The sequence below is a fragment of the Lynx rufus genome, unplaced genomic scaffold (genome assembly GCF_022079265.1).
Source record: "Lynx rufus isolate CCGP_SWC_20201006 ecotype Redwood Valley unplaced genomic scaffold, mLynRuf1.p SCAF_3, whole genome shotgun sequence".
NCBI lineage: Eukaryota > Metazoa > Chordata > Mammalia > Carnivora > Felidae > Lynx > Lynx rufus.
In genome coordinates this window covers 596,011-621,110 of record NW_025814845.1, presented here as the reverse complement: position 1 = coordinate 621,110, position 25,100 = coordinate 596,011, and the positions used below count along the sequence as shown (strand labels likewise).

General features: G+C 58.4%; 1 protein-coding gene across 1 annotated transcript in view; it reads left to right on the top strand.

Moving 5' to 3' along the window:
* Window positions 1-25,100, top strand: part of SORCS2 (sortilin related VPS10 domain containing receptor 2) — a 458,118-nt gene that overhangs the window by 260,529 nt on the left and 172,489 nt on the right. The window contains exon 3 of the mRNA XM_047091738.1: window positions 19,544-19,643. Coding sequence (XP_046947694.1) covers window positions 19,544-19,643 — 100 coding nt within the window. The remainder of the gene's footprint in view (window positions 1-19,543; window positions 19,644-25,100) is intronic.

Sequence of the window (25,100 nt, the reverse complement as noted above, 5' to 3'; positions counted from 1 at the left end):
TGACCACAACAAGCCGGGCAACGGGGGGGGCAAAGCGGATGCCTGTAGACAGGGCACCTTGGGCACATGAACCCACACCAGGGATGCTTGGGCGGTGGCGAGAGGGACGCCGTCTGTCAACCTGGAGCGGTTTCCACGTCGTATTATTTTAAAAATTCAATTTATTTGAACAAAATGAAACAAGATAAAACAGTTCACCCATTTCTCCTACACCCTCAGCCTTGGGTTACCTCCCTCCCTCCCTCCTTCCCTCACTCCCTTTCTCCCTCCTTTCTTCCCTCCCTCCATTCCTTCCTTCCTCCCTCCCTCCTTCCCTCCCACCCTTCCACCTTCCCTTTCTCCCTCCCTCCCTCCTCCCTCCTTCCTTCCTTTTTTCCTTCCTTCCTTCCTTCCTCCTTCCTTCCTTCCTTCCTTCCTTCCTTCCTTCCTTCCTTCCTTTTTTCCTTCCTTCCTTCCTTCCTTCCTTCCTTCCTTCCTTCCTTCCTTCTTCCCTCCTCCCTCCATCCCTCTCTCCTTCTTTCCTTTGTCCTTCCTTCCTTCCTTCCTTCCTTCCTTCCTTTTTTCCTTCCTTCCTTCCTTCCTTCCTTCCTTCCTTCCTTCCTTCCTCCTTCCTTCCTTCCTTCTTCCCTCCCCCCTCCATCCCTCTCTCCTTCCTTCCTTTGTCCTTCCTTCCTTCCTTTTTTCCTTCCTTCCTTCTTTCCTTCCTCCCTCCCTTCCTCCCTCCCTCTTTCCTTCCTTCCTCTTTCCTTCCCTACTCCCTCCCTCCCTCCCTTCCTTCCTTCCCTCCCTCCCTCTTTCCTCCTTCCTTCCCTCCTTCTTCCTTCCTCCCTCCCTCCCTCCCTCCCTCCTTCCCTCCCTCCTTCCCTCCCTCCTTCCCTCCCTCCCTTTCTCCCTCCTTTCTTCCCTCCCTCCATTCCTTCCTTCCTCCCTCCCTCCTTCCCCCCACCCTTCCACCTTCCCTTTCTCCCTCCCTCCCTCCTCCCTCCTTCCTTCCTTTTTTCCTTCCTTCCTTCCTTCCTTCCTTCCTCCTTCCTTCCTTCTTCCCTCCTCCCTCCATCCCTCTCTCCTTCCTTCCTTTGTCCTTCCTTCCTTCCTTCCTTCCTTCCTTCCTTCCTTCCTTCCTTTTTTCCTTCCTTCCTTCCTTCATTCCTCCTTCCTTCCTTCCTTCTTCCCTCCCCCCTCCATCCCTCTCTCCTTCCTTCCTTTGTCCTTCCTTCCTTCCTTCCTTCCTTCCTCCCTTCCTCCCTCCCTCTTTCCTTCCTTCCTCCTTCCTTCCCTACTCCCTCCCTCCCTCCCTTCCTTCCTTCCCTCCCTCCCTCTTTCCTCCTTCCCTCCTTCTTCCTTCCTCCCTCCCTCCCTCCCTCCTTCCTTCCTTCCTTTTGGTGTCAGGTTCAAAACAATCATTGCCAAGAATATGTGAAGGAGCCTACCGACCATGTTTTCTGTCAGGAGTTTTATGGTGTCAGGTGTTACGTTCAAGTCTTTAACTGATTTTTAGTTGGCTTTTTGCATGGTGTGAGAGTGGTCCGGTTTTATAACAGCCTGTGGCTGTCCAGTTTTCCCTGCACCATGGATCAAAGAGACTGTCCTCTCCCCAGTGTGTAGTCTTGCCTCCTTGGTTGTAAACTAACTGACCATACGTGCCTGGGCTTATTTCTGGCTCTGTTCTGTTCCATGGATCTATGTGTCTGTTTTTGTGCTGATGCCGTATTGTTTTAATTAGTGTAGCTTTGTAATATAGATCAAAATCAGGGAGCGTGATGCCTCCGGCTTTGTTCTTTGTCGAGTTCGCTTTGGTTATGCGGGGTCTTTTGTGTTAACTCACAGATTTTAAGACTGTTTGTTCTATTTCTGTGAAGTGTGTCATTGGAATGTGGCTAGGGATTGCATTGAATCCGTAGATTGCTTTGGGCAACATGGACGTTTCAACAATATTAATTCTTCCAGGCAGTGAGCATGGAATCTCTTCCCATGCATTTGTGTCTTCCTCAATTTGTTTCATTAATGTCTTGAAGTTTTTAATACACAGGTCTTTACATCTCGTTGGTTAAATTTATTCCTACCCATTTTCTTCTTTTGGACACAATTGTAAATGGGATTATTTTCTTAATTTCTTTGATAGTTCCTTATAAGTGATAGAAACGCAACAGATTTTTGGGTGTCAATTTCATATCCTGCCGCTTTACTGAATTCTTCTATTGGTTTTAACAGGTTTTTTTTGATGCAGTATTTAGGGTTTTCTATATATATCGTGTTCTCTGTGGACAGCAAAAGGTTTATTTCTTCTTTTCCAACCTGGATGCCTTTTATTTCTTTATCTTGCCTAATTGCTATGGCTACGATTTCCAATACTAAGTTGAAAAACAGTGTTGAGACTGGGCATTCTTGTCTTGTCCCTGATCTTAGAGGAAAAGCTTTCAGCGTTTCACCACGGGGGATGGTGTTAGCTGTGGGCTTGTCCTATGTGGCCTTTGTTACGTTGAGGAACCTTCCTTCTACACCCACTTTGTTGAGATACATTGGATTAAGTGAGAAAAGCAAGATGGAGGGTAAGAAATAATACCTTGCTTAATATGAAACAAAACAAACCAACAGGAAAAAAAAGACTAGTGTGCAGAGGTCTCTGTGTGTGTGTGCGTGTACGTGAGCTCAGAGAACAGTCTGAAAGCGTTCTCGCTGCGATGTCTGGTTGGGGGCTGGTTGTCTGGATGTGGATGGAGGGAAGCTTTGTGAGTGGAGGTCAGGAGGGGCGACTGAATTTTGTGAAACTTGTAGAAAGGGAGCAGGGAGGGGGAGGGAGGGGCGCATAAGGGGAGTCACCATCGCCCGTCACCGACGCGCCTACAAGAGTGAAAACGTCAGGGTGGTGGGATTTCACGCTCTTTACGCTTCCTTTGTTGTATATGTACCCGTTGCTCGGGTTTCTGCGGCACACAAGTGTGATTTATATAATAAAACAACAAAGCTATTTTCATTGCATGAAAAAATTGGCTGTCCTGTGCATCTGAGCTCTGAGGAGAGGCCCAAAGGATTGAATTTAAACCCAATACTGATAAAAAAAAAAAAAAAAAAAAGGACAGAGAACATTGTAGAAAGAAGACAGCATTGAAAAGGAAGAAAGGGCTGCCATCAGTTGGGCTGGCGAGAAGTGAGTCATTGGGAAGCTGTGTCCTGGGGAAGAGACTCGTGTGGGCGGTAAAGGACACTGAACCCATACGATAACATGTTGTGGGTCACTGTTCCTGTCTTTGGAGGCGACAGATGTCAAAGCCCAGCCAGGAAGTCAGCACGGCGCAGTGATGGGTGAGGCCGAGGGGCCCTCCCAGGCACCCTGATCCCAGGGATTAGGACTTCAGGGCCTCACTGCCGCCTCTAGAGCCAAGGGGTGAAGGGATTGGTGGCTTTCCTGCAGCTCGGGGTCCAGGCCCCCCAGCAGGAGCCGGGGTCGGGGTGGGCCTGCTGGATGGGAGCTGAAGCCTGGGAGACGACTCGGTTTCTGCCGGAGACAGGACGGGAAGCAGAAGGGAGAGGGAGAAGTACCCCGGCTTCTCTCTCTCTCTCTCCCCCTCCTTCCTCCAGCCCCCACGGAGCCTGCCCCAGCAGAGCCCAGCAGGACATCGGATGGCCTGGGACAGGCGGCCTGTGGGGTCCGGCTCCCGTGGCTCAGAGCAGAGTAGGGGGCAGGGGACGGGTGTGGGGGGGGGTGGGGGCGGGAGACTGGCTGGCAGGGCAGGGAAAACATTTTCAAGGCCATTCTTACTGCACAAACGGGGGGACCTTGAGAGACCCTGAGGGCTTCCTGCCCTACCCACTTCCCAGGTGGGAAGAGGGAAACTTCAAAGACCTGGGGTGAGGGACAGCTGGGTGGCTAGGTTAAGCGTCCGACGTCAGCTCAGGTCAGGATCTCACGGATCGTGGGTTCGAGCCCCGCGTCGGGCTCTGTGCTGACAGCTCGGAGCCTGGAGGCTCCTTCCGATTCTGTCTCCCTCTGTCTCTGCCCCTCCCCCGCTCACGCTAGGTCTCTCACTGTCTGTCAAAAGTAAATAAATGTTGACAAAAATTAAAATAAATTTATATTAAAAAAAAAAAAGACCTGGGTGAGCCCCAGGAAGAAGGGGTGGCTGGGGAGGCCCAGTCGAGGACCGGCATCATGGGGAGGCCAGGGAAGCCGCGCCTGCCTTCCTGACGGTGGCCCCACTGGGCCCCAGAGAGAAAGTTCTACGTGGTTCTATGCGGTCCTGTGCGGCTCCTTGCCTGATGGGTGTGGCCCAGGGGACAGGCTTTGTCCCAGGAAGAGGGCCCAGCCCTGGGAGCCGAGCTGCCCTCCCGAACCACCGCTTCAGGGACTGTGAAATCACAGCTCTCTCTAAATGTTCCTTTCTTTCTTTCTTTCTTTTTTTAAATTGCCATGACTAGCATAATCCCAGTTTATCTTCTCTCTCACCCTTGACGGTGAATTTAATTTAATAGGCTGCGGCGGTGCTGCCTCTGATCTTTAAATGCCGTGTTTATTTGCCTTATTAGCGTGGGCGCGCGGTTTGAAGCGAGCGCACAGATGTCTCGCAATGTGGGGCTTCCGCCAGCGGCTGGATGGCTTCGCGGCCTCGCGGTGGCCACAGCCCCAGACTGAAACGGATGTGGACAAAAAGGCCTTCTGTTCCCCTGCAGCCACAGTGTGGGAATGTCAGGGGAGCCTGAGCTGATGGAAGGAGGCCAAGGCCGTCCCTACTGAACGTTCCCGAGTCCTGTCTGGGAGAGTCCTGCTTGAGGCCCCGAGACAGGACAGCTGCCCCTGCCCTCCCCAGCTGTCAGCAGCTCGTGAGTGTGTGTGGCGTCCTCCTGCTGCCTTCTCCCAGGAAGGCCCCTGGCCCTGCCAGTCACCAAGTTGGCCAGACCGGCTGAAGTGGAGAGCTGAGCGTCCTAGCTTCATGATAATGGTCCGATTCCAGATCGCTGGAAGCCAGTGGCCCTGAGCGGGGAAGCTGGGGAGGAGCTGCGTTCTGTTCTATAAACATCCTGCCCAGGAAAGGCAGCTTGGGTGTCCTACCTCAGGGCCTTTGCATGTGCTGCTCTTGTTTCTGGACACCCACATGGACTGACTCCCCAGTGTGTTTCAGTCTCTGTTCAAATGTCACCTCGTTGGGAGAGCATCTTGACCGCTCTGCCTGAAATAGCAGCGTCCCTGCCCCCTCCCCCCAATCTTTGCTCCTTATTCTGTGATCCATTGCACTCCCTGACAATATACGTTTCTTCTACTCATTTATCATCTGACTATCCCTCCACGGCATCAGCTCCCAGGATCAGGAGCCCTGGCCACACCCTGTCCCCAGAACTTTCTATCATGGGTCATCTACTCTTGAGATGATCTCAGGAGAAAGGGAATGGGGAAGGTGGGAGGGGGTGGATGAAGGACAGGATAGCTCACACAGAAAATCAGACACGTGGAGAGAGACAGACGGGCCCAAGAGAGACCGTTCAGAGCTGCCACTGGACACACTCTGAGACTTAGGTGACGAAAGGACACACGCAGAGACACCAACACAGAAAGAGACAGAGACAGAATTAGAGTTGCATAAAGAGAGCCGGAGGTCTGCGCCCAGAGGGACCGAGGGACGGACCGCGGTAACCGTGGCTGCAGGTGCGCACGGAGGCCTGCCGGTGCTCCCGGGGGGCTGGGCCAAAGCCCGAACAGCCCGTTTCTTCATGTTGTTGCAAAGTTGAGCCCGCCTTCATTCTGTCCGGAACTCCGGCCTTAGCTGCCGGCCGCACCCCCGGATGCTCAGACGCAGAAAATCCAGACAAGCTTTGGCTCGGCCCGGCTCCAGCTGAGAATCTGTCCTCAGGAAGAATACCCCTCAGTGGGGAGGGAAACGGATACTGACATCACCCTGGGGCCCGAACGGTTCATGTTCACCATTAGCAGGTCCTTGCAAGGTTGTTGTGGGAACACACACAGGGTCCTCCCGTGGAGGATTCATTTACATGCTTCCTGTGAAGGACAGCACGGTGACATCCTGGTGTTTTTAAAATAGAAGTTGAGTCACATTCTGGAATCAACCCAGTAGCGGGCCCTGGGATCCAGGAGACGTGATGGCATGCACCGGCAGGGCAGTTGAGAGGGCGTCTGAAAGGCTCAGTCACTCATCAAACGTCCCCTGTGCTCCTGGTGCTGGAGCCTCCCTGAAGCATCACTGTTACCCCATCTCAGCGCCCAGCCCGGGGCCAGACACACAGCAGGTGCCCAGGAATGTGCGGCATATGGGTTGGACAGAAAGAAGGAAGAACGGATGGATGGATGGATGGATGGACAGACGGGTGGGCGGTGGACAGAAATAGGGTTGGATGGATGGATGGACGGAGACTTGTTGAGGAAAGTGGGTGGGAAGGACTAGAGGGCTGGGGGCGGGTCAACCAGAAACAAGCCCACAAGGTGCCCCTCACTGGTCTAGAGTGGGGATCCACAGAATCAGACCCCACCTCTGCCGGTATCTTCGTACCTGCCCCCCTGGCTTTCCAAGGGCAGGACCTCCCCTCCCCCTCCCCCATCCCCTCCGCGCCCCACTCAGGCCCATGGTCGCTGGCCTCTTCCACGCTCCCACGGAGGAGAAGACCCCGTCCTGTACCGACAGGCACTCACGCGGGTGTGGCTGTCCTTCTGGGAGCCCCACTGGAAGTGTGGGACCCCACATCTCTGTAAGGCCAGAACCCCGGCTTGGGGGTGGAGTCGTTTTTCCAACACGGGAGCTGTCCCACCGAGGGCTCTCCGGCCCCTGCAGGGGCTGCAGGCGAGGCGAGGCGAGAGGGTGTGGGAGAGTCCCCTGGCACCGCCCCTGGGCCCAGAAGCCACGCCGAGGACCCGAACCAGGCTTCCCGTGCAGACAGACCGGGGAGGTCGCGGGCTGTGGGATCTATAGACCTGGGCCCACCTGCCCCTTCACCTCCTTGCTGGGGGCTTCTCAGCAAGTCACTGGACCTCTCTGAGCCTTGGCTTCCCAGTGTCTGACGTGGGATCCTGTTTTCCCGGTGGGGAGCACAAGTTGGAAAAATAGGACCCGTGCTAGAGGCGGTTGTTACGTGACTTGTAAAAATGCTTCTGCTGCAGACGTGGGGGAGTCCAGTCGCAGCCACCAGGCCAGCGACCGGCAGGACCCCCCTCCCCCGCTGGGATGGCGGAACCGCCCCCAGGAGGGGGAACACGGCTTCGCGTGGCCCGGAGTTCGGGGAGCCAGGACACGTGCGTCCCCGGGGCCGGCTCGAGGCAGGAACCGGCAGCACTGTGTGCCTGGGACGCCGTGACACAGGGGAGGGGGAGGCAGGCCCTGCCTGTGGGATGGGGACCGCCACACGCTCCCGAGGAGGGGATCGCGGCAGGACCCGGCGCTCGGCAGCGCCCCCAGCCCGCCTCCCCCGGCCCCTCGGACCTGCGGTGGGAGCAGTCAGTTCTGCGAGCCCGCTAACTGGTGCGCCGCCTCGGGGACGCATGACTGTCCCCTGCTTTAAGGCATCTCGTCACTATTTAGCCCTCTAACGGGAGTCTTGAGCATTGGAGACTATATCCTGCCAACTTCCACTTGCTTCGGTTTTCCCGCCCGGAGAGCAGGGCACACGAAGTTATTGCGGGGAGCTCGTGGGGTGCAGGCGGGGCGACGGCCCGAACCCAGAGACCGCATCAGGAAGCTGGGGCTGCGGGCGGCGCCCTGCCACGTGTTTGCTGTTGTCGGTGCCGTTGCAGAAACGGTTTGGGCCTCGCTGGGTCATTTCGTGACAGACTTTCACCGACTGTCTGCTCGGGCGGGGGACGGGGGGCACAGGGGTGGGGGCCGCGTCTTGCCGCGTCCACGGTGCTGCAGGGGTTGGGGCACAGCCCAGGTGCCCGGACCACGCCACACCCAGGGTGCTGCACAGGGCGTGGGGAGGGGAGGACTTTCAGAAGGCACAGGGCACAAGGGGGCTTTCCTTAGGAAACTTGACCCTGGCCCTCACCTGGCACAGAAGTGCAGGGGATTGCCAGAGGTGGGGTCTTCAGGGCGGGGAGGTGGTGCAGCTCCCCAGGGTGGAGGGTAACCGATACCAGCACCCTCTTCCCAGGAGCTGATGTTCTCGACGGGAAGCCAGACGGTAAATCGACAAAATACATGTACGACGTCAGGGAGCACTGATGCTGCGGCTGGAGGTCAGGCTTAAGGGGCAGAGAGCTAGGCGTGGGTGGCCCAGGACGCCCTCCTCGGCGATGGATATTTGAACAGAGCCTGGGATGCAGGGAGTCGGTCCCTGTCTGCATCTGGGAGGGAGAACAGCACGTGCAAAGGCCCAGAGACGGGCTCCATGTGCGGGCCGCATTGCCTGGGACAGTACTGAGCTCTTCAAGCAATGACACGTGACGACACCTAGGAAGTACTGACAAGCAGGGGAGCTTGGGTGCCAGGGCTTTTACTGAGGTTGGCCATGTAGCCCCGTGGCCGTCTCCAGCCCCTCCAGAAGTAAAGCCATACTGCCTGACCCAAGACCCCTACCGTAATCGCATCATTAGCACGCGCTGGCTGGCTGGCCGGAGGCCTCGGGCCGGCAAAGCCACCCTTCCCAGGCGGGACCTTCCAGGGGCCAGTCAAGGGCCTAACCTTTCTCCGGAGGGTGCGGACAACCCAGACCCACTGGGCCAACCTCGCACAGCCGCCGAGCACCTTCTGCTTCGCGGAGGGGAAGGAGGAGGGAGGCGGTCGGGGCGCTCTGGGCCAGACGCCGTGCTGGGATGCTCATTCGTGTCTGTCATTTCGGTTAGCACTTGGATGGCCCTGGGTGGGAGGTGTGTCCCCACTGTACAGAAGGGACAGCTGAGGTCTAGAAGGCGAGCGAGCAGCTCAAGGTCATGCCACCGGTGGTTTCAACCTGTAACCACACCCCCTCCACCTGACCACGCGGCAGACTTGGAATAATGCTGTAGGCGTGGGGGCATCTCGTAGGAGGTGGGCTGGGCACAGCTGTGGCCCTCGTTGGGGCTTGCCACCTGCTTGGCCTAGAAGGGGCTCTGGAGGGGGCCGGAGAGCTCCCCGGGGGTCCGCCGCGGACCCTCAGAGAGCCAAGGCCTCAGCCCCCGGCCCGCTCTCTCCCGGGGGCGCCTGGTGCGGTGGGCTGGCAGGGTTGACCAGGTGGCCACGGAGCTGCCTCCGCCGCCGTGAGCTGGAAGAAGGGGTGTGGCTGTCTGTCTGTCCTGCCGGCTCCCCGTGGGTACAGACAGACGCGGCTGCTGCTGCAAAGGGCCCGCATCTTGTAGGCGTGAGCCTTTATGTACTGTTTTCAGTCTCCTGATGAGTTTCCAAGACGTCTTTGGCGTTTGCATGGTATGAGGGGTCTGGTTCTGTCTCATTTTCTAGGTTGGAGGACGGAGAAGGGGTTGTGACCTCTGCCCTCCAGCGGGCTGCCTGAGACAGTCTGGAGTCTCCTGGACAGAAAAGCTCTGCTCGGGGCCAGGAGATCTCAGTCAAAGTGGCTCCCTGGGCCCTTTGGCCGCTGTGTGATTTGAGGAAGTGACTGCCCTTCTCTGGGCCGGTGTCCTTTTCATGGGAGAGGTGGGGGTGGGGGCGGTGGGGGGGGGTTGCCTAGAGGCCTCAGGGTCCGCTTGTCTCCCACAGTGAGGTCAAGTGCCGAGAGCCCGCGTAGGGCTAGCAGCTTGTGGGTCAGGCCTGGGTGGTTGGTTGGTCCGTGCACTCACTCGGCCGCATTCACTGGCCCCTGCTTCACGCAGGCCTCGGGCGAGGAGCTGGCTGGAGAGCGGGTCGGACACAGTGCTGGCCTGTGAGGGGCTGTCAGGGGCGTCATGGGAAGTCCATCACGGTGGGGGCAGGTGTCCCCGGCAGCCGTCGGCGTGCGGACGAGGAGACCGCGTGGCGGGGTGGGCCTTCACCTCTTGAGGCTCTGCCCTGAGTTCACCTTGGCTCTCTTCCCAGCCCTGCCTCCCCCCTGTGCGGACAGGGGGCTGACACACCCCTCCCCGTGTGCCTTCCTCGGCCTTCCCACTGGTCTGCTGCTGTCGGGGACTCTGCGTTCATCCCGAGGGTGTGGGGACCCAGTGGGGGTCGTCCGGAGGGAGACTCGCATCGTTTGGGGGGGGAGAGGAAACTCTCTCCGGTTGGAGAACGGGGGCCTCTGGCCAGCACCCTCCGCAGGTGTGATCAGCTGGAGAACACGGGTGATGTGGGCCCGGAGAGCTTCCTGCCGGCTGGGAGGCCCGTCCCCGGGTGCACATGATGCTGCCAGGCCCCCCAGGAGCCCCAGAATGTGGAAGAGGCTGCTTCTGGAAGGGACGGGAGACGCCCCTCCCTAGCCCTCGGCCCTCGAGGAGACAATTCCCGATTCACAGGAAGCCTCGGTCTTCTCCAGCGGGTCCCGGCTCCCCCTGAACCCTGCTCGTTGCTGGAGTTGCGAGTGCAGGTTGGAGATGCCTCTCTCGTCTTGCACCGTCCTTGGCTGCTGGCGAGGACTGGGGGCCGCGTGGGGTGGCACAGAGCTCACGGGCTGGGGGCTGGGCCGGGCTCTGCGGCCACACTCAGCTCCTCTGTTCCTTCCGTGCTCTTTGTCTCGTCTCCTCCTCGTCCTCACCTCGTGGGGGTGCTACCCGCCTTTCCTTACATCGCGGGGGTGCTACCTGTCCTTCCTCACCTCGTGGGGGTGCTACCCACCCTTCCTTACCTCGTGGGGGTGCTACCCGCCCTTCCTTACCTCGTGGGGGTGCTACCCGTCCTTCCTTACCTCGTGGGGGTGCTACCCGCCCTTCCTTACCTCGTAGGGGTGCTACCCGTCCTTCCTTACCTCGTGGGGGTGCTACCCGTCCTTCCTTACCTCGTGGGGGTGCTACCCGTCCTTCCTTACCTCGTGGGGGTGCTACCCGTCCTTCCTTACCTCGTAGGGGTGCTACCCGTCCTTCCTTACCTCGTGGGGGTGCTACCCATCCTTCCTTACCTCGTAGGGGTGTTGGGAGGACTGTAAAGTGAGCTGTTATGTGCAAAGCATTTGGTTCTCATGGGGCTTGACATATGGGGGAATGATGAGTTATTGTCACCGTTCCTATTATCTCATCTGATAACACAGACGACTTCAGTCTCACATAGAGACGGATTGTCCGAGGTCCAAAATCCGACAAGGGTGGAGGCGTTCTGCTAGCCCCGGTCTGTCAACTTCGGCCCAGAGAGGGGTCTTTGGGGACCCAGTCTGGAAGCGGATGTCTGTTGGCCCCTGGGTTCAGCTATTCAGTTTTGCCATCGAATCAGCCTTCGTTTACCTTCCAGGAACTTTTTGCCGTGAAAATTTGTTTTTCAACCCGATATCCCCGGTTTCATGACTTACAAAATTCCTTGACGTTCACTGAAATGGAGAGTGTTGTGTCTATTTCTTATTTCATTTCTGTACTTTGTATTAAAATACTCCCCGTAGCATTCAGAAATGGAATTCGCTTCCAGATCGCCCGGATCTCATCCGCTAATGCTTAATATGTCATTCAGGCTGCCTGTGGCAGACATTGGGAATACTCCCCAGTCATTCAAAAACTCAATGTAGAGGCGTCAGATTCTATAATCGGATGGATTGGCATAGAAAAGTGTTGTCATTCTGTGCCAGGACCCCCTAAGAATAAGTGAGGACGCTCATTTTTAAGGTATTGAGTCGGATGATGTTCTCAGGTCCAAAAACACATTTTTTAAGAGCCACAGAAGCTCAGAACTTCACAGAAGAGCCCCGCTCTTGGGATGTAACCCTGGGGAACAATCCAGCAGAGATTAAAGTAGCGAAGATGTTGTTTACGAAGGGCAGAAGGGCTGGGGACGGCAGTGCACGGGGAACAAGTGCATTTCCAAAGGGCACAGCACAGGGCATCACTCAGTGCTTGTAGAAATGCCTAACGTAGGTTCAGGCTAATGAAAGACCCATCAGCAATGCTGCGTGGCCTGGATGGAAATGCCACACGGCCAACAGAAATGCCAACCATCTCGTGCTAAAATCAGAACGAATGTCGTGTGCATGCTGAAATTGCGATACTGTAAATATAATCACATGCGGACAAGGGCTGGACGGGCATGGAGGGATGAAGGGGCCCAGTCGATGGTTGAAGCAGAATCTTCTTTTCTTTTTTGTGTGTGTTTATTTATTTTTGAGAGAGAGAGAGAGAGAGAGAGAGAGAGGGAGAGAGAGAGAGAGAGAGAGAGAACACTAGGGAGTGGAGGTGCAGCAGAGAGAGAGGGAGACACAGCATCCGAAGCAGGCTCCAGGCTCCGAGCTGTCAGCACAGAGCCCGACGCGGGGCTCGAACTCACAGACCGTGAGATCGTGACCTGAGCCGAAGTCGGACGCTTAACCAATGCGCCCCAGATTGTCCTCTTATCTTTAAATGATTCCGAGAAGAGTGGAGGATGTGTAGGCCTATCAAGAAGGAAATGTTACTGTAAGTGGATTGGTGAACTTCTGGAATTTTCCAAAGGGTAGACTCAGGTCAGAAGGGTAGCCTAACCTGGCCCAGCCCCAGAGCCAAGCCCGGACCTCTGGCGTAGCAGCTCGTGTAAGCCCCGCCGTGCTGGGGCTTTCTCACCGCGGCCCCACCGACCCTGTTCCAGGACAAGGCGGCTGCTGGCTGGACGGCTCCTCGGGGCCACATTGTCTGTTCTGTAGCAACGTCTTTCCGTGGTATTGTGTGTCTTATTCTGTTTGGGTGTTTTCTGTCTGAAATGACAGTTTTGGACCTCAGAGGGGCTTGGCCCGCTCCCAAATCAGCCGGTTCCCTGGGGGAGTGCATGCATCAGTGTGCTTCACCCTGGGCACTGGCAGGAAGGGCTGGCCTTGGGCAGGGCTGCTCCTGGCCAGTGACTACCCTGTCCCGTTCATACGAGGTGCTCGTGTGGCAGTCCCGACAAAATGCAGAGCGACCCACGCTGTCCACCCCCCCCCCCCCAGCCCCTCCACACGCCCACCAGGTCATGACTATCAGACCGTCACCTCCCCCCCAGGCATAAACCCAGCCAGGCCCCTCCAGTGCCCCATCGGAAACAACTTCCTCAATTAACCCTGAAGACACGGCGATGTCCTGTCTGGTCCCTGGGTTGCTGGTCCGTGAGCCACACCTGGGGTCAGCTTCAGGGGTGCCCTCTGCCTGCACCTGTGAGACTTCCGGGCAATTGACACCTCCCACCCCTGCACCTGCAGCCACGGATGGCCCCGCCTTCTCCCAGCCTGAGGCCTGGGCTAGGCCGGCTCACTCACCCGCCTCCGCCTTCGGACATGTGCCCAGCTGAGGGCTTGCAGAACGGCTGTAAAAGCAGGAATGTGTGCCGGGTGAGCCCCGCCCGTGGGACACGTCCAGGGACACGGGCCTCATTTAGCCTGATGGCCATAACCCACTTCTAAAGAGTGCCCCCTCCTCCGCTGGGAAAAGAGCTATTGCAAAGGTCCCGCCTTGCGCCGCGTTAAAACCTCCAGAAGTAGGGGCGCCTGGGTGGCTCAGGCGGTTAAGTGTCCGACTGTTGATGTCGGCTCAGATCATATCACGGTTTGTGGGTTCAAGTCTCACATCAGGCTCTGTGCTGGTGGCACAGAGCCTGCTTTTGGGACTCTCTCTCTCTCTCTCTCTGTTTCTGTCCTTCCCCCACTCGTGCTCTCTCTCTCTCTCTCTCTGAAAATAAATAAACTTTAAAAGGAAAAAAAAACCCTCCAGAAATAAAGCCAGCCAGACCCATGGTGTCCCCTATGTCCCCTTCCTTTCTATAGAGCAGGAAGGAGGTACAAGGTGTGGGCGTCATTTAGAACTCGAGTCACATAGAGCCTGTAGCTTCGTCCTCTCTGAGCCCCGGCGGATGACTTCACCTCTTGGTATCTCACGTTTCTCGTTTGCTGGCTGGGATGTGATTAGATGAGCCGAGCCCCCGAGTGTCTTCACCCTGGGGGCGCAGGTGGCCCATCCTGGATGGGGACTGCAGAGCGTTATTGGTGCTTCCCCCGGACTCCGCTGTGTGAGGCTGTGGGCCTCGGCCACGCTGTCGCCTCTACTCCTTCCTTGCCTCTGCACGGAGCACCCAGCTCCCCCAGCCGGCGCTCGGGGCCGACGGCCAGCCCCCACTCCCCCTTATCGTGTGCCTCTTCCTCCTCCTTCCCCTTTCAGATTCTCTGCAAGGCCTCCCAGACCCCACAGGCACACTTACAGGCTTCTGTGAGAGCACACACACGGTACAGAGCATCTCCTGGAGGCACGGCCAGCTGCCCAAGATCCCTGCCCGTCCGCTTCCGTGCACCGTGCCCAGCACAGAGTTTGCACGTAATAGGTGCGTGGGAGACGTTTGTCGAAAGGACCTCGTGAACTGAGGGCGTTCACTCACATCAGGATTTTTAAGGATAACGCAGCGACTCACTGGAAAGGATGGGTCCCCTTTATGGCGTGACGAACAGCGGTGGCCAGGAGCCAGCTTGAGCAGAAGCGTTGCGCGAGCTGTCCCGCGGGGTCATCGGCTCCCGGGCCCTGCACCAACCCTGAGGTGTTGGTAGAGCGGCGGGGGCAGTGTCTGGGAGCGGGCCTTGCCCGGCCCAGCTTCATTCCGGAAAGATCCGCCGGCAAACGTCACAACCCCTGCCGCCTGTGGGCACACGGCATCCTTGGTGCCGCGACAGGCGGCTGGGAACCACGAGGGGATGCTCTGGTTGGGGGACAAGCTTGGAGGACAGGCTCGGAGAGGCAGGCTCTGGCCCCGTGCGGCCATGGGACCCTGCTCGCTGTGCGTTCAGAAGCGGAGAATCTCAAGCCCCTCCTGCCCGCCTCCCTCTTGGCCGGCTGGGAATACGGCCCGGGCTGATGCACAGCAGGCTCGAGTTAATGCTGCTGCGAAAACCCGTGGGCAACAGAGGTGCAGCTTCCTGGGTGGGACGGGCTGCGGTCCGTGTTCAACTGCCCGCACGTTGGAGAGCGTTGGCCGCCAGGCTCTGCAAGGGAAATGGAGTCAGAAGGTCCAGCCGTGTGGAGTGGGTGCCGTGCCCTGTGAACACCTCCAGGGACATCACTCAGCGGACAGCCTGGGTTTCCTGTAGTTACTGGTGGTTAAGTGCTAAGCGATCCTTTCATACTCTCTGAGCCTCGGTTTCCCCATCTGTAAAATGGGAAGGCATGCTCCCGTTCGAATGGTCTTCCTGTGTCAGTTGAGTCCGTGTGTCCACCCAGAACCTGGCATCCAGTGCGTGTTGAGCGTGTGGTGTCACTGGACGCCCCCTCCCCCAGGCCCTTCCGTCAGAGGGGCCCCGCTCTTCAGATCCCGCCAGCGGCCATGGCGAACAAGGGTGCTCCCCGCCCTACCATGCTGTGCTCCCCCTGGGGCCAGGGCTGTTTTCTTCCTCAGCTCACCCCCCTAGCAGGGCCCCGACTCCCCAATTCACATGCAGAATCTCAAGCCACATCCTGGATTTTTTCTGGATGACTTGACCAGCCCTGGAAGTGCCCCCCTTATTGCCTTAATTCTCTTCCGTTGATCCTGTGTCCGTGTATGAGACCCGGCAGCAAATCAAAGCCCGCCAGGGGTCCCGTGAGCTGTCAGTGCCGAGAACCAGACCGGCCCCTGGGTGAAGCCGGCTCAGAGTCCGTTCCTTCCCATCACCCAGTCACAGACGCCGTGCACGGCCGCAATCCGACCAAAGCTCAGAACCGCTTCAGCTGCGAGATCGTACCCCTAACGTCCGGTGGGAGAGCCCGTGAAGGACGCCTCTGCACCCCTGTAAGACTCTGGACACGTCCCTTTCCTAGCTGGGCCTCAGTTTCCCCAGGTATAAAGTGCAGGTGGTAATTCTGACCGTCTGGACCGGCGACAGGGGTCTTCTCGGGATGCCCTGCCACCTGACCGGTGCAGAACGAGAGCCAGTCCCCAGCACCCGTGCAGCTCCAGCAACCTCTCAGCCCAGGGTGGGTCCAGCAAGGTCAAAGAAAAGAGGAGAGGTGGCGATGGAGACATAGGCCCGCTGGGGGGGAGCCGGCATACAGGGAACCCCGGAGCGGCCGACCGGGCAGAGCATCTGCTGCTGGGATCCGCGTGAAGCAAGTTTTTACATCAGAGCAACTTAACCCAGCGACCAGCAGTGGCCCTGCCCTCCCTGCACGGCCAGCGTTTCCGGGGAGATCAAGGCCTGGCCCCCGGACCCTCTTTCTTCGTTACAACGGAGACGCTCCCGGGAGCCCTTGAACGCTGAACCACACGTTAGCAGCGCGTCCTGCTTGATGGGAACGTGGAGGCAGGAGAGGATGTCTGCGCTCTCACGACAGTGACTGGCGGGCATTGGGGTGCGCCGGTGCAAATTAGCTGTCAGCACGTACGCACAGCATCGTGATCATTAGAGAACACAGCTGGGTCCACACACAAGTGCACCCTCCACCAGGGGGAGGTCCGCAGGGACCCCACGGCCATGACCCTGAGCCTGCCTCCGGCTCGCTTTCCTCACCTCTCTAATATCACGCAGGTGTCTCTGCCACTGTGTCATCAGCCCGTTACAGACCCGCATCGGTCACTCAAAGATAAAGAAACCGCCTCTCACGGAGACCAGGCCTCACCCAAGGCCGTGCCCCTGCAGGGGCCCCCGCCGCGAAGGCGGGCCCCACCTTTCGCACCTGCCGTGGCCTTCTGGGGGGAGATGGGTGGGAGACAGGGGCTCATCTGCACCACGGGGAGGGGTGGGAGCCGAACATATGTCCCTGCCAATGAAATAATTATAGAGTATGAAAATGGCTCAATTAAATTATTTTTTAAAAAGTGAATATGTACAAACACTCAGCAATTAAGCAGCCGATTTGCAAAGAGCGACTTTCCAACTGCGCCTGCTTGCCTGCCCTGTTCTGTTTGCCCGGTTTCAGAGCCTGGGTTTTTATTTTTAATTTGAATAAATGCAGATTGGAATAATCAGGCTCCGCGTTCCCAGATGCGCTTGAGGAGGACTTGGAGGGGGTGGGGGTGCAGAGTGCGGAGGAAGGTCACCCTGGGGGCGGGCCTGGCACGGAGGGGTTCAGGGGTCGTGGGGGCAGCTGAGAAAAGGGCCCGTGGGGGTGGAGCCACTGAGGGCCGGTGCCCGTGCTGGGACGTGATCACATCTAATCCCCACGTTTCCCTGGGAAACCCTTGCTGCCCAGAGAGGGCAACCTGCTCACCAGAGGTCACACAGCCTCCAGCTCTGACACCAGAGCGCCTCCACAGGAATCCAGTAAGCATTTATTGAGCACTAGCTGTATGCCTGGGGGTGCGGATTCTTGGATGATCCTGGTGACCGCTGTCCTCACTGACCGTGTGACCTGCACCGACTTCAGGAGGAGGCCGCATTAGGTTTACAGTTGCAGAGGTCCCAGCTTCTGGCCTGCCCCCACTGACCAGCTGGGCTCTGAGACAAGTCATTTTCTATTTCCCAGACTTATCCACGGCAATGAATCCCCTTCTCTCCCCCTGCGTACGTGGGGGCCTGGCAAGAGACAGGCCCCATGCACAGTAGGAGAGGTGGGGTCCGATGTGGGCCAGACGCGGCTCAGGCTGTCTCCTGCTGGCCTCGGCTGTGTGTCTGTGTGTCCGTGTGTCCAAATTCCCCTCTTCTTATGACACCAATCCTTGGATCTGGACCCGCCCTCCTCCAGTTTGACCTCACCATAATTACATCTGCAAAGGCCTTGTTTGCAAATCAGGTCGCATTCACAGATTCTGGGTGGACGTGAATTTTGGGGGGACGTTACTTAGCCGGCTACAAATGGCTTTCCCCCAGCCAGGCGCAAAGCACTCTCTTCCTTCCTGCCTGCCTCTGCCCCAAATCACCGTGTCCGAGGGGCCTTCCCTGCCCCTCTGAGACCGCAGTCCCACTGACCCCCCATTCCCGCCCGGATCACACCGGCTGCTGCCGTGTTTCCCGTTTAGCACCCCCTCCCCTTGCCTCACTAGACCCGCTCCCCCCGCAGCCCGCACCAGCAGGTGCCCTGGGGCGAGCAGGGGTCAGCAGGCTCCTGTGACCTGGGTGGGGACGGGGAGGAGTCTAGATCCTGGGGAGGCAGCTGGGCGGAGGCAGGCGTGTGTTGGGGATGGAGGGAAGGGGTGGATGGATGGCAAGGTTTCTGGGAGGCAGAACCAATGGGCAGGTCTTAGACCCAGCTTGCTGGGAGGAGAGCAGAGGGGTCATGAGGCTCAGAGGTTTCCACGAATCCAGCTTGGAAACACGGCGTTTGGTTTCTGTGGAGACTGGCATTTCCTGGGTCTCTGGGTCAGTCCTCTGCTACTGGGGCCCTGGCTCCCTGATTCCCAAAGCAAACCAATTCTCTGACTTTTTGAGAGTAAGTGCATCTCTAATCACCCCTCCAGCAGGGTCTCCCCGGGGAGGCCAAGGGCAGGGAGGGAGGGGCTCAGCCGATCCTCTCCTGGCTGCCCCACGGAGGGGACTGGCCCCCACCAGCCTCCCCTGGGAGTCAGGAGGCAGAGATTGCTCTCTGCCCTGGTCTGGGAAGGACCTTGTGACCCTGAGGCCTGTGACCCTCCAGCTCACAGCCGGGCCTGCTTCACAATCACAGCACGTTTTTTTGTTTTGTTTTTTGTTTTAACATTTATTTATTTCTGAGAGACAGAGAGCAGGCAGGGGACGGGCAGAGAGAGAGGGAGACACAGAATCGGAAGCAGGCTCCAGGCTCCGAGCTGTCAGCACAGAACCCGACACGGGGCTCGAACTCACGCACTGCGAGATCATGACCTGAGCCGAAGTCGGACGCTCAACCGGCTGAGCCCCCCAGGCACCCCCCCCCAGCACGTTTTAATGGGGTTTCAGGGTCACGGAGATTTTAAGCTTCCACATGGAATCGATTCCACGTCCTGATGTGTCAGTTGCTTCCAAGCAACAGATGTGAAATTGCCCTGGTGACCTCTCCCCGTCTCGCTGCGGTGGGGAGCCACATTCTCCCCTGCACCTGTCACTCCACAGACAGGACAGTGGGCGCACAGGCGAGGAGGGGCCGGCCCGCGGTTCAGCTGGTCCCCCGCGTAGAGCCAGTGGTGGTGCTGGTGCTCGCCGGTCGATGCAGGGCTTGGCTTGGGGCCTGGTTCCCAGCAGCTCCCGGAGCCCGGGCACCGCCCGCTGTCACCCACAGTCTCCGGGCTGTGTGGTCAGTGGGGGTGGGGGTGGGGGGGAGGGTGTGGCTCCCCGGAGGAGCCCGGGGTGCAGAGAGGGAAACGGAGGAGCAGACGGGCTCCTGTGAGGCCTCAGCACACGGTGAGGAACGTGGAGACACGCGGGTAGCAAGCGGGCTAAGATAGACTTAGGGTCGGGGCAGATCACTGCGGAAGTCCAAGGAGGAGGCGACCCGTGGGGAGTCTGGCTGGCATTCACCGACTCCCCGCCCAGCTCCCAGACCTGAGCGCGTGCTCGGCGACCCTGCGGGAGCCCGGTCTCCTCCCTTGTCACCTGCGGCATCCTGCTCCGGGGGAGAGGTTGACTTGGGGCGCTGCGCCCACGCGGGCTGGATAAACCTGCAGCTGGAGGGACACCTCGCTGACACCTGTCTGTCGTCCTGTCCCCCCAGGTCCTCGGACTTCGGGACGTCCTACACCAAGCTCACCCTGCAGCCCGGTGTCACCACGGTCATCGACAACTTCTACATTTGCCCCACGAACAAGAGAAAGGTAAGAGGACACCGGGACCGGGACGGCTGCCCGGTCGGCACAGCCGGGCTCCCGGCCACCGCGTGCGACGTGACCGCCTCTCCCACGACACCCTTTCTGGTTCCTCCGTGATCCATTCGGACGGCTGTGTCTAAAGGGCCAGCTGGGACTTGGGAGAAAGGCTTGGGCACCTGTGTGGACGTGTCTGCCTTCTCCCTGCTCTACAGACAGCGTCCGTCCGGGGGTGGTGGGCGCTGGGGAGCCGGGAAAGAACCTCTCCGTGGTGTGGGGTCGTCGGAAGGCAGTGGTGAGCAGTCCCCTTCCTCTGCTGGTTGTTTGCTTTATTTGGTTTTGACTTGGCTTCGGTCTGTCATCTGAGATGCACTTTCTGGTTTTCTTGGTCTGAGCGTGTCTCCTGCCCGCTCCCCCACCCGGCTGTGGAATGGGGACACCCCGCCAGGTTCTGTGACAGGACCCATTTGCACACCTGTGCCTGCTTTGTGGCCACGTTAGGGCCCCAGAACGAGGTCAGAGGACGCTCCGGGGCAGAGAGGCCCTATGTGCTTGACCGCTTCCCAAGAAGCAGCTGAGTGTCACTGAAAGGGACTCAGTTGGACAGACCGGGTTCCTCACGGGAAAGGAGAATCGTGACAGCGGGGATTAGAACCCAGAGCCCCGTGGTTGTTCAGCGTGAGGCTGACCCATGGGCCCTGACGGTTGCTCTGGTGACTTTCAAGGAGAGGTCAGAGCAGCGCAGAGCCCGGGAAATCCTCTGTCACCAGCCAGGAGGGTCCTAGGTACCCAGGAAGGTGCCAGGGCCGGCCCGCGGGCGGTGCCCGCCTTTGGAAATGAAAAGAGCAGAAGCAGTGAGGGAAGGCCAGAGCTGGGTTTCTGAGGCCATGAGGTCAGGGAGGCCTTTACGGGGAGGCCGGGCAGGACAGCTCTGCTCCTGCACAAGGCAGCCTGGGACGTGGCTCCTCAGAGCCTCAATTTCCTGGCCTGTAAAGGCGGTGGACGGGAAGGTTAGCGAGATGATGCACGTAGCGGTGGACGTACAGTGAGGGGGCTTCTGGGTTGGGCAGGGCCTTCGGGGCAGGCCGGAGGTGACACGGGCTCGTGGAGCACTGGTCAGCGCTCTGATCGGGCGAGACTTCTCTGCAGGCAGCACAGGGACAGGGAAGCAGCAGGGGGACGGCTGCGTCTTTAACACAGACAGGACCCCCTGGCTGCACGGGTCGTCTGAGGATTTGCATGTTTAGCCTGGAAATGCCGGTGGGGGTGGAAGGTAGGGTCTGGGGGTGGGCGGGCTGTGGTGGCCCAGGGGCTCAGCCGACATTCCCCGCGTGGAATGAATGCCACAGCCAGCGGCAGGTCCCCCTGAATGAATGATGCCCACAGCTGCCCTGCACCTGCACCTCCCCGCTGCACCTGCTCTGGGCCTGCGTGTGAGGAGCCCGGGCTCCTCCCTGGGCTTGCTCTGGTCACCCTGCGTTTGCAGGGGAGCCTGGGGGATGGTGCCTGGGCTGGGGTGTCCCCAAACTCAGTCCAGCTCTGACACATCCCCCAGTGAGGGGACCTCAGGGAGGGCTGAGCCCAGGCGTCTCGGCTGTGAACGGAGGCAGCAATCGAGGAGATATCTGACTGTTCACAATTGCCACCGTGGGGGGGAGGGGCTGCACAATGGCTCCCAAAGGTGTCCCCTCCCCGGGCCTGTGACTGTCACCTTACATGGCAAAAGCGACTTCACAGATGTGGTTAAGGATTTTGAGAGGTTGTCCCGATTCTCCTGGTGGGAGAATGTAATCAGAGGGCCCGCATCAGAGTCAGAGAAGATATGGGGACACAGGCAGAGGCTGGGGCTAGAGCGGGGGCACCTTCTCTTCTAGAGAGGCCGGAAAAGGCCAGGAAAGCCTTCTCCCCCTGGAGCCTCCAGATAGGAGCACGGCCAGCTGACAGCTTGGTTTTGCATTTTCTCCCTCTGAACTGTGAGGGAATAAATTTCTGTTGTTTTAAGCTGCTCAGTTGTGGTAACTTGTTACGGCACCATAGGGACTCACACAGGGTCGTTTTGAGGGTGGACTGGAGAGGGGGCCGGGGCATCACCCTGCCCCTCCACATCCACTCTGGATGGAATCAGCCTCCCCAGCCCCCTTCGCGTGGCCCCCAAGGGAAGCCCATGCCCCCCCCCCCCCCCGCCTTCGAAAGCATGGACCCTGATTCCTGCTGGACCTCGGACAGAGAAGCCAAATTCAGGTCCAGGCTTACAGAGTGCTCCGGCCTCCGTCCCCGCTCTGATACCTGCAGACGTACCCCACATACCTCAGGACTGAGCTGACCCCCACTGTGGTCAGGCTGAAGGGGCTGACGGGCCCACTGAGGCATGCACTAGCTGCTTCATAAGACCCCGAGACCCACCGGACGGGCATCCGCCTTGGAGGCGGGCAGGGACAGCAGTGAGGGCTGGGCAGGAGGGCGGCCTGGGGGTCGGTCGGCTCCTCTCCTTTTCCTGCTGGAGAGTCGCGGCTGGGCCCGCCTCTGGGCCCAGCCCACAGCCCACCAGCCCCAGGACCTTGCCCAAGTTCTGAACCTCCTGGTTCCCCGGTTTCTCCTCGGCGGAATGGGGGTAAAAGCAGCGTCTACACAGTATGGTTGATGGGATGAAATGAGGTGCTATTTGCCCAGTGCTCAGAAGAGGGCTTGGCTTAAGCAAAGTCCACACAAGCGTCCCAGGACCATTGTCCTTAGTAAGTCTCTTACCAACAACCTGAGACTGTGAGGGTAGGAGCTGGTTCTGGGGTGACTGATACTCCCATGGGGGTGGCAGTGGTCAGCTGTGTCTATCAGGGAGCAAGGCCTGGCCTGGGGGGTGAGGGCCCTGTCGGTGTCTGTGATAGGTGTCAGGAGAGGGGCACTGCCTTCTCAGGCCTGCCCACACCTCTTTGCATGGAGGGAACAAGGCAGCCCCAGTCTCCGGGTCTAGAAAATGAAATGTCGGGGTGCCTGGGTGGCTCAGTCGGTTGGGCATCTGACTTCGGCCCAGGTCACGATCTCGGGGTTCATGGGTTTGAGCCCCGCGTCGGTGCTGACCGCTCGGAGCCTGGAGCCTGCTTCGGATTCTGTGTCTCCCTCTCTCTCTGCCCCTCCCCTGCTCGTGCTCTGTCTCTCTCTGTCTCAAAAATAAATAAAACATTAAAAAAAACTTCAGAAAATGAAATGCCAGGGGCGCCTGGGTGGCTCAGTCTGTTAAGTATCTGACTTCAGCTCAGGTCATGATCTCACGGTTCACGGGTTCGAGCCCTGAATTATGCTGACAGTGCAGAGCCTGCGTCAGATGCTCTGTCCCCCACCCCCTCTGCACCTCCCCTCTGCTCGCTCTCTTCTTCAAAATAAATAAACATTTCAAAACAATGAAATGCCAGCTTCTCTGCCCGAAGAGGTGGGACTGGCACTGGGTGGGGCCGGGGACAGATCCCGCTCTCTGGGAGGGCACGACCCACTGGAGGCTCCAGGTGACCGTGGGTCTGGGAGGCAGGGAGCCAGAGGCCCGTGCTCTGGGCCACAGGCAGTTATTTCCACTGTCCCTGCCTCAGTTTCCTCATCTGTCAAGTAGGCTCGTAACAGGGGAATGAGGATTACGAGTCGATACATACGAACGACTTAGATCGGGGCCTGGACACGGTGGTGCTGTGTCCCCAGAGCTGCCCCTGCAGGAGAGGGCCCTCAGCCATATCAGGAGATGTGGATGCGGGGGTCGGGCCTGGAGCTGGAGTGGTGCCCTTCCGGGAAAGAGATTTCTCCTGCGTATAAAGCAAACTTCCTTCTGTCTCTGCATTACTCGTCCCTTCATTCGTGGCTTCTTGATTCTGCGGCCACACCGTGGTGAGCATTCCCAGTGCGCCGGGCCCTGGGTCAGAACCAGATGTCGGCCACACCCGTTTATGTGTGGGGAGGGGCGCACGACTTGGGGCTTCACATCGTCACCTCCACTATCCCGACGAGAAAATGGGCTCGGGGAGGCTGGGAGACTCGTCCAAGTTCATCCTGCCGGCAGGCGGCAGAGTATTCCCCTTTCACTGATGCAACGAAGGTACCGAGTGTCTCTCTGTGCCTGGGTCGTCTAGACGCTCTGGGACGCTCGGTCTTACCCTGAGCTCCCCAGGCACCTGCAGGATGTTCCGGACTCCTGTGCTCTCCTCCCAGGGGGAGAATGGCAGCTGGGGAAGGAGACACACGTGAGCGGAACCCCGGCTCCGCTTGGTTCATCCTGTGCCTCAGCTGGGACCCCAAGCTCCCTCCCAACACCAGCGCCCATCCACTCGACAGATGTGGGTCGAGGCCCTACCGTGCGCCAGGCCATGCACTCGCTACCGGGGAGAGAGGACCTTTTGTCCTTCCCATCTTGTAGGCAACAAATCCACATTACACACCTACTGTGCGCTGGGGGCCCGTTGCTGGACACGGGGGCTGCAGAGGTGAACTGGACAGACAACACTAACCTTCTAGAACCTTGAGGGTCTAGTAGAGGGCTGAGGCACAACCTCTCATGCTGTGTTTTGTGGGGAGGAACAGAAAGGGGGCTAAAGTCAGCCTCCCACGGAGAGAGGATTTGTCCTCCAGTGAGTCTGATCTGGGAGAAGGTCTGGCCCTTATTTGTAGGGCCTCCTGCCTCTCCTGTTAGGGTAATGGATAGACTTTGCAGGAAGATGTGAATACTATTAGGAGTGCATTTAGCACCAATTACAGGCCAAGCAGCACTTTATAGCTTCTTAAGAGACCACTTTGCAACCTATCTCACAAAATAAATTCCCTTTTAGTTTTGTCTTGCCTGCAGTAAAACCAGAGCTCCCTGGCCTTGCTGCCCACGGGTAGGACCTTGTACCACTGTCACGGCAATGACCTGAGGCTCTGCCCCCCCCCCCCCCCGCCCAGTCCACAAACATCCCCTGTGGGCCTTCCCTACTGTCTGCAATCCCCACCTTAGTTCTGGATAGCTGTGTATTTCTAACTTGGCCACAGAACACCACGGCCATGGGCCGAAGATATCAAGACATGGCCTGCGGGAGCTGGTTGGGACGTGGGATTGCTTTCAAGTGTCATGGCTTAAAGATTCACCTGAATGTTCATTTTATTCCATGATACATGAGCGTTGGTTTGAAAACTGAAATGACACACCTGCCCACTTTCCATGAAAAGCCTTTGTCGACCTGATGACCCAGGACAATGCTCCCAGGTTAAGCACCAAGACCCCTGACCCAGCCACCACCACGTGCCCCCGTCCCCACCGGGCACACGGTCTCTGATTTGAGAAGCGAGTATTGATCCCCATCAGTAAGTACATCTGTGTGTCCGACCTGCTCCCTCACCTGAGACGTTTCGAGGGACTGCCATGTGCCAGGATTTCACTCAGGATAGAAAAATGGAGCAAAACAAAATCTTGTTGTCAAGCTCGAGTGTCTGAGAGCGGAAGCAATCCACTCG